The sequence below is a fragment of the Protopterus annectens genome, chromosome 4.part0 (assembly GCF_019279795.1).
Source record: "Protopterus annectens isolate FY-2018-M chromosome 4.part0, PAN1.0, whole genome shotgun sequence".
NCBI lineage: Eukaryota > Metazoa > Chordata > Ceratodontiformes > Protopteridae > Protopterus > Protopterus annectens.
The window spans coordinates 1,051,612,701-1,051,625,606 of NC_056733.1; the positions used below are offsets into that span (position 1 = coordinate 1,051,612,701).

Here is a 12,906-nt window from a genome sequence, read left to right on the forward strand (position 1 = left end):
GGGTATTATTACTTGCTTATTAACTGACAAAGGCTGTGATTAATGGTCAAATATCTAGTATAATGTGAAAGGTAAAGATAGTGTTACATTTTGGGTTGTCCTAGAGGCACTGTGTCACTGCTTTTAACATTTAGTTTTGCCAAGAACTTTGGCATTAAGCTAGTGATATTTCCAGTTCCAGTTGATAAAGACATTTTCCTGATATATCACCATTCAGCTCTGTCTAGGCAGTTCAGATAATATTGGCAAATCACCCACAGGTTTCATATTTATAAACAAAGCCAGGGAGGGTCGGGCACTGGTAGCCTTGGATTATGATCTGCTGGAGGTGAAATTCTCACTGTTCACACACACACACACACACACACACACACACACACACACACACACACACACACACACACACACACACACACAGATCCACTCTGCACTTTCCTTTCATTTGGGTCAGACTGACTTAATAAAATCCTAGTTTGAAAAGCTGCTCACTTTCATTGGCCGACTTTTATACTATTAATATGGCAGACAGTGAATTGTCTTTCTGCCTTACATTAGCATTATTTCTGTTTTCTCTTAATGCCACATGGTAAAAAAGAAAACTGACTGAAATGACATTGTTTGATGTGGTCACTGTTGTATAGAACTTAGGTTTTAAGCACCTTCCTGCCTCCTGTTCTATGACTCCTATAGCTTTATTCATCTCCTGCAAACTTTAATTGCTTTTTGACTTGTTCATTAGTCCACGTGACAGGGCATACTAATTATCATGTCTGTACTCAGTGAAATTAGATATTCTGTGTCCTTCAGGCACATTTCTTTCTTTGTTTTTTTATTTGTGTATGTATTTATTTATTTATTATTTAATTTGCATTTGTTTACTGGGAAAGTCTGACTAAACAGTGCCCTTTTTCAGTGGAGACCTGGGGAGAAAAGCTTCATTATTCAGACATCCTTGTCATCAGGTGCATCTTTCACAGTTTTGATAAAAAAGAAATAACCAGTACATTAGTTGTATATGACTATTTTTTTAAATACATGAGGTATAGGCAGTGTAATATCATCAGTATGCATAGATTGTCAGGTTTTATGTCAAAGTATTTGTTACTATAAAGATTTGTTCAAAATCAAGGACATAGGAAGATAAGATAAAGATTTAGAGCAGCCCAAAGAAAGGAAGGAGGGAAGGAGGAGCTGACATGATAGAGGAGGGTATACGTATGATAACAGTACATTAAGTTTTGTGCAGCAGAGAGTTATGGTACGAATTCATGGAGCTATATTAGCACCAGTTTAACCAGGTGTGGTGCAGGTACAGAGCCAGGTATCTATCAAGGGCAGCTTCAGCTGACATTTAAAGTCTTTCGGGTTGAAGACTGTGGGATGGTATCAAGCTCTTAGCAAAGCAGTGTGAATATAGTGAGTATTCTGTATTGTTGTGAGGTTTAGTTATGGGCAGTAGTGATTTGTCAGTGGAGTGTAGAGGTCAGGGTTGTGTAGTAGTTTGAAGGTTGTAATTAACTGCGAGTACAGCAGAGACATATTTAGTTTGAGGCAGTTTAGTTGTTTTAGACAGAAACAGTGACATAATCTATATTTTTGGTTGGTTACGGATTTGGCTACTATTGTAGTATTGTCCTAGTTTGGCTGATAGAGAGGAGTCAGGATAGAGACGGATATAATAGGGTGGGAGATAAAAAAAAGTAATCATGTTTTGTCGAGGAGCATCAGTAAGGTTGTCTTTTACTTTGCAGAGGCAGCCTTGCTTTTAAAGTGTCTTCTTTATGGCTTGGTGAAGGTGGAGACCAAATTTCATGGGGAAGTTTATAATCACACCTAGTAGTTTGGTGTAAGATACCAGTTCTACATTGTTCTGGTCGGATAACAGTATATTAAAGGTAGTTGTTTCGGAGGAGAGAGAATTGGGGATGAAAAGTAGTTGTTTATTTTTTTCTGTATTCATCAGGAGTTGAGAGTTGTCATGCCAAGCTTCTATGAAGCAGAAGGATTTCTGAGTGAGCGTTTGAAGCAGGGGTAGTGACCGAGCAGCATATATTAGAGTGGAGTCATTGGCTTATTGTACTATGGTGACTCTTCGTCTGCTGTGTTAGGTCATTGATAAATACGTTAAACATCAGTGGTCCTAGGATGGAGGTTTGTGGCACTTCAGCAGTTATAGGAAGGGAAGAGAAGAAATCATCTTTCCATTTCACTGCCCTGGACATATTAGTGAAGTAACTAATAAACCAGTTAAGTGAGGAGGGGGACAGCCCATAGGAAGACAGTCTGGGTTAGCACAAGTAGATGACTGACATTGTCAAATGCCTTGAACATATCCAGAAAGAAGTCAGTTTTTAGAAAACCTGAATTTCTGTGGTTAGAAGACCTGAATTTCTCTTGTGATTTATTATATCTATGGACCTTAGAAGGATAGTGGCTGTACTGTGATTGCGTCTGATACCATGCTGTGAGACAGGTGGTTATGAGAAGTAATATATGCAGTAATTTAAGAGTGAATACATCTAATGGATAAAGGTGAGAGAATGGTGAATGGTCTATAGTTTGCGAGCTTGGTTGATAAACTAGCTTTATGGATAGGTATCATACAGAATTTTTTTCAATAAGGTTGGGGCATATTTATTCTTGGATAGAGCACTTTATTAGAATAGAGATGAAATATGCAATGCAATCTGCAATAAGTTTGAAGTATTCAGGTGAAAGCTGATCGAGACATTGGTTGTTGTCTTAAAGGTGCATAGGTATTTTTTTAATGGTAGTTGTTGACAATGGAGTGAGTGTGATGCATTTGTTGTGACTTCACAGATTGGAGTGGGAAGACTGAATTTATAATAGTTTTATTTTATAGGAAGAGAAGTTGCTGTATTTATACAATATGTGTTACTATGAAGCAATGGTTTTGAAGTTATTGTTTGGGGATGGGCTGGGTTGGGTTGATTTTTCAGGATTAAGCAAATCTTTACTGATTTCCAGAAGGTTTTTTTTTTTTTGATTGTTTGATGATGAATTTTGTGTGTTGCTATAATAAGCTTTTTCTCCTGCTTTATGTATTATTTGTTATGGTTCCTGAACAGCTTACATTGTCATTTTCAGACTCGGTTTGCCGCCATGACATCCTGGCTTTATCTCTAAGTTGCATGTGTTGCTTCCACAGTGATGTCACTTGCACCTTCATCTGTCATTGCTCAGTTTTCCTTGACTCATTAAGCCTATCTGAAGCATATCAGAAACTGTATGTACAACATATTAATTGTGGGAACAACCAAAGCTTCCTAAAATCAGTATTTGCAAAGCTGGAGATACCATTGTACCATTGCCTCATGTCACTCTTCTGGTAATTCTTCTGTAAAACAGATTTAAAAAAAATTTGCAGAGGAAGCTGTACCCCCTGTATATCTCAATATGCAGGGTCTGCACTGTACCCCTGACCATTAAACAAACAATATCTGATACTGCAACAATTTAGAATATGGTGAAATGGGTCTATATTATAAGAACGAATGCTTAAAATGTTGAGCACCAGTTTGTCGACATGTTTTAAGCGAACCTCTTATAAGCAAAAGCTCTAAAGATCTAAAACGTTAAGTTCGAAATGTCATAGTTGGCCAACACATACAAATGTAGCAGTGACATAAAGATGTGTACATTATGAATTATGCATGTTTACCTTAATTTTAGTGCGATCTCGGAGGTGGTATATATAATTAGCAGGGGATGTGGGGGACACAGTCCCCCACATGAAGGGTGCAGGGAGGGGCTCAGCCCCCCTGAAAAATGAGAGGAAAATTAGTGTATGTGTGTTAACTGGTTTGTGTTTCAGGAAAGTGCCATTTTGGTCAAGTGTAATTTTGGAGATTTACTGTTGACAGTCGGTATGGTTACTTCCTTTACTTTACAAACATGAAGGATTGTAGCATATGTTTATGGTGTTCGTTACAAGTGAAATTTACTGTGTTTGGAGTTCATGTTCAATGCGACAGTGGGGGACTGGTGTTGGACAACTGAAATATTTCGAGTATGTTGGTTTCAACTTTGCCAGCTTTCACTTATAAGACCGTTTGCTTAAAATGTGTCGACAATTTATTTATTTATTTTATTTTATTTTATTTTACATTTGTTGACCGGGCTAGTCTAGCTGGACATATATCCATTTTCAGTAGAGGCCCGAGGAGAAAAGCTCCAAAATACAGGCAGTAAGCAAACATTTACAATAAAAAAAGACAATAGCAAGCAAAAGTACATAATGATACAATGGTAAGCATGAGTAATACTAAAAGAGTAAAAGAGAAAAACAGAAACAGACTAGACAACCCAAAATCATAATTAACAACTATAAATGAAACAGCTGGTTAAAAACAGAGATTTCAGGTAAGCAGGAAAGAAAGTAAGAGTAATAAAAAGAGCTGATTAGGAAGCCATTAAAATTGCCTATATTAAAGATGAAAGAGAGAATAGGTAAAATGTATAGAGGATTCAAAATAAGGAAGTGGCTGGTATCAGTAAGAGTGGCATTTAGAGGCAAGAAACAGGGGAGGGTGAGTGAAGTAAGAGTAAGGGGGTAGTGTTTTCAGTCAGGGTTAGCACAGGGACATAGCCAGTGGGTTTTTAGGTGCTCTTTGATATGTTTTTTAAAAAGGGATGTGGAGTCAAGGTTAGTTATTTCTTGAGGGAGTTGGTTCCAGACTTTCCCGACAGAATTTGAAAATAATGAGTCACCAGCTTTATTGTAAGATTTAGTCGAGGCTACTAGTAGTTTGTTAGCAGATCGGAGTGTGGCTAGGTTTTTATAAGGGGTAATTAGTTTTGTAAGGCTAGGGGTAGCATCTGGGTAGTAAAGGGACTTATGAATGATAGTTAGTTGTTGATAGAGTAAGTGGCTATTAAGTTCTAACCAATCCAGTTGTCTGAGGTTAAGACAGTGGTGAGTTCTGAAGGGTGTAGCCATAATGAATCTAGTTATACTGTTGTAGCAGGTAGAGAGTTTGGTAATGTTATTTTTTGATAAGTTAGTATATATGGCAGAGGCATAGAAAAGAGTAGAGATCAGGTGGGTTTGGGCAATGGTTTTTCTAGCTGCTGGGGTAAGGAAGGGTTTAATTCTGTAGAGAGTACCTATTTTTTTGTTAACTGATTTGATGGTGTTATCAATATGGTGATCAAAATTAAGACGGTTGTCAATAGTAAAACCTAATAGGCGAGTGGTCATGTCTGGGCTTATACAGGTGGCATTATTAGAGGAGATGGAGAAGAAAGGTGAGGAAGATTTGAGAGTAGGAGAAAAGAGAAGAAGTTTTGTTTTTTTGGGATTTAGAAGGAGGGAATGTTCCATAAACCAATTTTCAACTTTATGGAAAGCTGTTTGAGTTAGGGATTGGAGTGAGGAAACATTATTAGCAGAACAGATTAAAGTTGAGTCATCGGCATATTGAATGCAGATGGCTTGGGGAATGTTTACATGTAGTTCATTAATAAAAAGGGAAAAAAGCAAGGGACCTAAGATTGAGCCTTGTGGAACACCTATGTTTACTGGTAGTAAGGAAGATAGGTTATTCTCCCATAGAACTGCTTGTTGCCTGTGTTGGAGATAGCTCCTAAACCATTGCAGTGCTTGAGAGCTCAGACAATAGAGATTTAGTTTGTCAAGAAGTATGTTATGGTTAACCATGTCAAAGGCTTTTGTCAGGTCTAGGAATAGTGCAGAGGAGAGGAGATTATTGTTCTTATTATTATTAATAATGTCAGTAAAGGAAAGGAGGGCAGTTGTAGTGCTGTGGGAAGGTCTAAAACCATGTTGACAATTGGCTAGAAGTCTGTTTTGTAGAAGGTAGGAAAGAAATTGTTTGTGTATGCATCTTTCCATGATCTTTGATAAAGGGGAGAGTAAGGCAATAGGTCGAAAGTTTGAGAGCTCAGTAGAGGAGCCCCCTTTATGTAGGGGGATGATGTGAGATATTTTCCATATGGTGGGGATTTCTCCTTCAGAGATAGTTCTATTAATAAGTATGGAAATAGGGTATGCTATAGCTTCTGCAGCAATTTGTAGGTATTCAGATGGGAGTTGGTCAGCAGATGGAGTGCAAGGTTTAAGTTTCTTGAGAAGCTTATAGATAAGAGATGTGGCAACAGGTTGAATATGAAAGGTGTTAGAGGAGGTATTAGAAGTATTAGATAAGGTAGGAGTAGATGTGGGTAGTGAATTAGCTAGGGTTTGAATAACTTCTGTAAAATAGTTATTGAAGGCATCTGGGATCAGAGTGGAGTTGCTAAGGTTAAAGCCAGAAGGTGTGGGAGTAGTTGTATTTCCTGGATTAAGAAGTTTGTTAATGCCTGACCAGAATCTTTGAGGGGTTTGTTGACTAGTTTGTTGTAGGTGAAGATAAAATTCCTTTTTATCTGTGAGAGTATCTTTCTTAGTGGCATTTCTTAATTGTTTAAAGAGAAGGTGATCTAAAGGACATTTAGTAGCTCTCCATTTAGCCCAGATTTTATTTCTAAGGATCATTTTGTTCTTAGTTTGTTTTGTTAGCCAAGGTGCCGTTTTGGATCTTATCCTAGTAGTGCGAATGGGAGCATGAAAGTCAAGGATCTGTAGAAAATTGGTATTAAAGTAGGTAACAGCTTCATTAAGTTCAAGGTGGGTTAGTGGAGACCAGTTACATGCTTTTAGTTCTGTGAGGAACTGTTCAGGATTGAAGAATCTGTTTGAGCGAGATGTCTTGAGTTTATGGGTAGTTGGGACATGCAATTTTTGTCTAATAATATAAGTGAGCATGTGATCGCTAATATTATCAGGGAGTGTTCCTGGAGTGTAGAAGTTAGGATGGTTATTAATAAGGATCCAGTCTAGAGTTGTTTCCTTTTTATTAGGTTTATGAATTCTAGTTGGAGTGGTCATTAATTGTGAGAACCCATAGAGATTTATATGGCTAGTAGGGTGCTGGGATGAACAGGTTAACCAGTCAATGTTGACATCACCAAGTATTATGGTTTCTTGGGGTAGTTGGTTTGAAAGTGAACTAAGTAATTCCTCAAGAATATGGGAATTCTTTCCAGGGGGAAGGTACAAACAAATTATATATATAGATTTATTGTTGTTAATTAGCAGTTTGATGGATAAAATTTCGGCTTTGGAGTCTAGAGGTGGAAGTTCATTATAGAGAGTAACTTGAAGATTAGCTTTATAGATAATGGCTATTCCTCCGCCTTTCTTCTTTGTGCGGTCACATCTCAGTATGTTAAAGCCAGGAGGGGTGATTTCTTGGTCTTTAGTAGAGGGTTTTAGCCAAGTTTCTGTGAGACATAGGATATCAAATGAGTGTAAGTCTAGGAGGGAATGGAGGTGGTGAGTTTTATTATTTAAGCTCCTAATGTTAAGGTGAGCTATTAGAAGGGAGTTGGCTGAATTAGTACAGGATGGAGGTATTGTAGTAGACATATTACTTGGACTTACATTAATGTTGGTAATAGGACCAGGATTGGGATGAATGTCACCATGTAGGAGGAGGTTCCTCTGTGAACAAAGTTGGGATTTAATGATCTTGGGGATGATATATGGGTACCTTTTGTTTAAGTCGTATGAAGTATGAGATGATCTGTGGTATCTGGGTAGTAGAAAGTTAGAGGAACAGGTTATGTTACTATGATTGAGGGTTTTCTGAGAAGAGGTAGGTAAAGTTTGTTAGAGGTGAAGGTTTTGTTCATATAGAGTAATCTTTTCAAGGAAGGTGAAGTAATAAGGTATAGATAGGAAGGTTATAGTAGAGGTGAAGAGTAAGATATGTGTGAACAAAGCTTTGAGTGTAGGAGGCATGGTAATTAGTGAATAAAGGGTGGATGTAGGTAGTGTGATAGTGTAAGTCAAAGTACCAGTAGAGAGTCAATCTATGGAGAGAGGCTAAGAGGGAGGAAGGAGAATAGTGGAATAGAATTATTAGAGTGGAAGAGGATTGGTAGGGAGAGATAGGGGGAGTGTTTAGTGAGGTATAAGTTGAGGACTCCTGGGGGTGGGTGGGAATTGGGGGTAGGGAGAAGAGCGGAGCGGGGCACACACAAGTAAGGTGAGATCAGAGGGAGAGAGACAATCAGTAAGGTAGAGGACCAGGGCAGGAGACAGAGGAGCAGTAAATAAGGTTGAGATTATGCAGGGGTTATGGGAGTAGTATAAGAGATGAGAGAAAAAGAAGTGAAACCCGTACAGGGAGAAAAAGATAGGGTGGACTAGTCAGGGAGAAGGGGTTAACGGGGAGTAGGGAGAGGACCGTGGAGCAGACAATATAGACAGGACTCTACAGGATAGTAGAAGGGGATATATAGTGAAGGGCAGACCTGCAGGCAGAAACAATAGAGAAATGAGGTAGGGAGAGAGACTAGGTTGTCTACAGGGGAAAGAAGACGACAGACCCCTATTTGTTTAGGTTTAGGGTAACCTTGGGAGGAGAATACAGGAGTTAGGAAAAGGGGAAGGGCAGATAATGGAGTAGGGAACAGTTATAAGAATAATGTAAGAAAGGGAAGGAGCAACAGGAACACGGAGATGGACTGTAGTAAGGGGTAGGAGAGCAGATGGAGGGGTTATGGCTGCTGATGGCTGCTGACAGAGTCAGGCAGTGGTGTAATACATCAACACAAAGTAATGTATTATCAAAACAATAATGCTTTTGGAGAGATCAAAGACACTGAGACATACAGAGCAGATTACTATGGTTTTTGTCCAGGGAGGTAATCCAGGTGAATACTACCCCAGGCAGGTATTGGAGGGTGGATGAGGAAGGTCTTAGGATTCCAATAGGTCACTTCAGTCTTTCAGAAATATGAGAAAAAGCCTTAGACCAGCTGGTAAGAAAAAAAAATAAAATGAAAAATAAATGAGCAGTATATAAAAACAATGACTGTAGATTAGGCAGGTGAAAATGCTCTTAAAACACTGTACACATTAACACTCTAAACAGATTGTAGGTGAGACAAAATAACATAGGCTCAATCAAGCCAGAAAACAGTCAAACATTTCAGCAAACGCATCAGCGTAATCACAGTATAGTGTTAGGAAATAAAAGTTACAAGCTGCCATACAGTTAGAAATCACAATTCACGGGCTTATAACATAAATAGTAGCTATTACAGAGAACAAGTACACATTGCAAAATAATGACCTTCCCCAAAACAAGTTCTGAGGCCTAGCATGCAGGATCCAAGATGGAGATGATGAAAGTTTCGGTGGGAAAACCAACACTCAGAGAGAACCCACTATCCCTAAGTAAAGGACACATGTAGCTGCAGGTGAAAAAGCGCTAATCCTGGGAGTTATAGCGAAAATAGCTGGCGCTTTGGGCAAGGTTAAAACAAAATATAGTAACTGAACATACATATCAATAGAGGGACAGAATTGCTAAAAAAAGCCAATATTCCCCTAAGAACAGCTCAGCGCTAGATAGGCAAGTAAAGCTATCCTTTATTGGAGTGCCGGATATACGACAATACAAAAGTTAAAAAACTAAACCTTTAAACCACTGCGAATAGCACGGCACTAAAGATTAAGCAAGGCGACATAGTTGGGTAGCTGGTACAGCAAAGAGGCTTGATATCATACGCACTAACTATCAGCAGACAAGCTAACTAAGGGATATACAACACTGAGGGTTCTATCATTCTATAAGACTCCACAGTACGCACTAACTACCAGCAGACATTTTACTAAGGCATATACAACAAAGGGGGCTCTAACACTTTATCGGTCTCCACAGAGACAAGGATGGAGTTAAAATAGCATCAGCACTAAGACAGGGAGTAAAGTATACTTCACAAACCTAAGCAAGCATGGTAATGGCTGAGTAACAAATGCCTAGCCTAGTCGCATCAACAGATAGGTTACGGCGGATTAGGCAGCAAGGAGATACATTGTAGAGTAGTGCAGCAATAAACACCAAACAAATAGTAACTTCCTAAAACATAACACAACGCTAATCTAAACACTAGACTACTACAACAAAGAAACTCAATAACAGGACATTAGAGAGACAACATAAAACATATTATCTGGATCTACGATACACACCACTGCTCCGTCAGCATCCACGCGCAGAGGGGGAAAAAAAAAGATGGCGCCTCAAGGGAATTACCCCTATTTACAATGTCCTGGCCGGAAGTGGAGAGCTAGGGGGAGGATACTTTGTTCAGGGAGAAACCAAGTGGAGAAAGAAAACTAAGCGACAGTGGGAGGTGCCAAGGAAAAGAGAGTAACACAGGCAAGCGGCGTGCCACAGGTAGAGATGGGAAAAAGTGAGTCGAGATGAGGGAAAAGTGCAGCGTAGTGTGGAATAAGCTAAGTTAAGAAGAGAGGAAGGAGTAAAGAAAACATAAACCAATTATAATGAGGGCAGAGTATAAAAAAGAGCGATAGATAAGATAATGGGGGGGAGGCAAGATGAGAGATGTGAAAGTAAGAGTGGGGAGGAGTGAAATTAGCAGGTACAGAATAGAGTGAAATAGAAGGACAAAGATAAAAATAAAGAATAATAAAGCGAAATATAGAATAGCCCAGGACACACAAGTAAGGTGAGATCAGAGGGAGAGAGACAATCAGTAAGGTAGAGGACCAGGGCAGGAGACAGAGGAGCAGTAAATAAGGTTGAGATTATGCAGGGGTTATGGGAGTAGTATAAGAGAGGAGAGAAAAAGAAGTGAAACCAGTACAGGGAGAAAAAGATAGGGTGGACTAGTCAGGGAGAAGGGGTTAACGGGGAGTAGGGAGAGGACCGTGGAGCAGACAATATAGACAGGACTCTACAGGATAGTAGAAGGGGATATATAGTGAAGGGCAGACCTGCAGGCAGAAACAATAGAGAAATGAGGTAGGGAGAGAGACTAGGTTGTCTACAGGGGAAAGAAGACGACAGACCCCTATTTGTTTAGGTTTAGGGTAACCTTGGGAGGAGAATACAGGAGTTAGGAAAAGGGGAAGGGCAGATAATGGAGTAGGGAACAGTTATAAGGCTAATGTAAGAAAGGGAAGGAGCAACAGGAACACGGAGATGGACTGTAGTAAGGGGTAGGAGAGCAGATGGAGGGGTTATGGCTGCTGATGGCTGCTGACAGAGTCAGGCAGTGGTGTAATACATCAACACAAAGTAATGTATTATCAAAACAATAATGCTTTTGGAGAGATCAAAGACACTGAGACATACAGAGCAGATTACTGTGGCTTTTGTCCAGGGAGGTAACCTAGGTGAATACTACCCCAGGCAGGTATTGGAGGGTGGATAAGGAAGGTCTTAGGATTCCAATAGGTCACTTCAGTCTTTCAGAAATATGAGACAAAGCCTTAGACCAGAGAGCAGATTACTGTGGCTTTTGTCCAGGGAGGTAACCCAGGTGAATACTACCCCAGGCAGGTATTGGAGGGTGGATAAGGAAGGTCTTAGGATTCCAATAGGTCACTTCAGTCTTTCAGAAATATGAGAAAAAGCCTTAGACCAGAGAGCAGATTACTGTGGCTTTTGTCCAGGGAGGTAACCCAGGTGAATACTACCCCAGGCAGGTATTGGAGGGTGGATAAGGAAGGTCTTAGGATTCCAATAGGTCACTTCAGTCTTTCAGAAATATGAGAAAAGCCTTAGACCAGAGAGCAGATTACTGTGGCTTTTGTCCAGGAGGTAACCCAGGTGAATACTACCCCAGGCAGGTATTGGAGGGTGGATAAGGAAGGTCTTAGGATTCCAATAGGTCACTTCAGTCTTTCAGAAATATGAGAAAAAGCCTTAGACCAGAGAGCAGATTACTGTGGCTTTTGTCCAGGGAGATAACCCAGGTGAATACTACCCCAGGCAGGTATTGGAGGGTGGATAAGGAAGGTCTTAGGATTCCAATAGGTCACTTCAGTCTTTCAGAAATATGAGAAAAAGCCTTAGACCAGAGAGCAGATTACTGTGGCTTTTGTCCAGGGAGGTAACCCAGGTGAATACTACCCCAGGCAGGTATTGGAGGGTGGATAAGGAAGGTCTTAGGATTCCAATAGGTCACTTCAGTCTTTCAGAAATATGAGAAAAAGCCTTAGACCAGCACTGCTCCGTCAGCATCCACGCGCAGAGGGGAAAAAAAAGACAAAGATGTGTTCAACATTTTAAGCATTCGTTCTTATAATACAGATGCGGTGAAATAACTCCATTACCTTTTTTTTTAATTGGTCGGACCTCAGAGATAGCACATTTAGTGATGTGGGTGTGGTGGCAGACCCCCCCCCCCCATGATAGGGTGCACTTGGAATGATATTCCCCTTCAAAAAAACTTGCAGATAAGATTAGCATAAACTAAATGAATTGGTCTACCTGGCAGCAATAAGACTGTCATCTGTAAACAGGGCACTGATACATTTGAAGGTATTTGTCTGCCTTTAACAAGATTTTTTAAACAGATAAATGCTTAAGTAGTTTTAAGTATGATGATTGATGAAACTGGTACACTATAAATACAGTTAGTATTAACAGAGAGTGTACTTTTACAAATATTACTATCACTGTGCATTTTATGAATGTTTATCTTTCTTTATTTAGCTGTTATCTGACTCTAATGCTATCAGTGATTTGAATTTCATTGCATCTTTATAGTGCTCTGTAATCCAAAAAAATTGAAAAATCCAATGTTTGTTTTCTTCACAGCCTTAGATCCATCAAAAGATCCATGCCTGAAAGTAAAGTGCAGTCAACATAAAGTTTGTGTCACTCATGACTACCAAACAGCTATCTGTGTCAGTCGGAAACAATTGATGCACAGGTAAGAATGTATCTCAATAATGTCCATAATATGGAAGTGTAAGGATAAATGTGAGCCGTTTAAAGACAATTAAAATTAAATGTGCCGTTTAGCTCCTGCACACTTAGCGGCTGTAGCGCTCATTTA

General features: G+C 39.5%; 1 protein-coding gene across 1 annotated transcript in view; it reads left to right on the plus strand.

The window, feature by feature from the left end:
* SPOCK1 (SPARC (osteonectin), cwcv and kazal like domains proteoglycan 1) overlaps window positions 1-12,906 on the plus strand; it is a 2,429,073-nt gene that overhangs the window by 620,568 nt on the left and 1,795,599 nt on the right. The window contains exon 3 of the mRNA XM_044069840.1: window positions 12,666-12,780. Within this exon, the coding sequence (XP_043925775.1) occupies window positions 12,666-12,780 (115 nt within the window). The remainder of the gene's footprint in view (window positions 1-12,665; window positions 12,781-12,906) is intronic.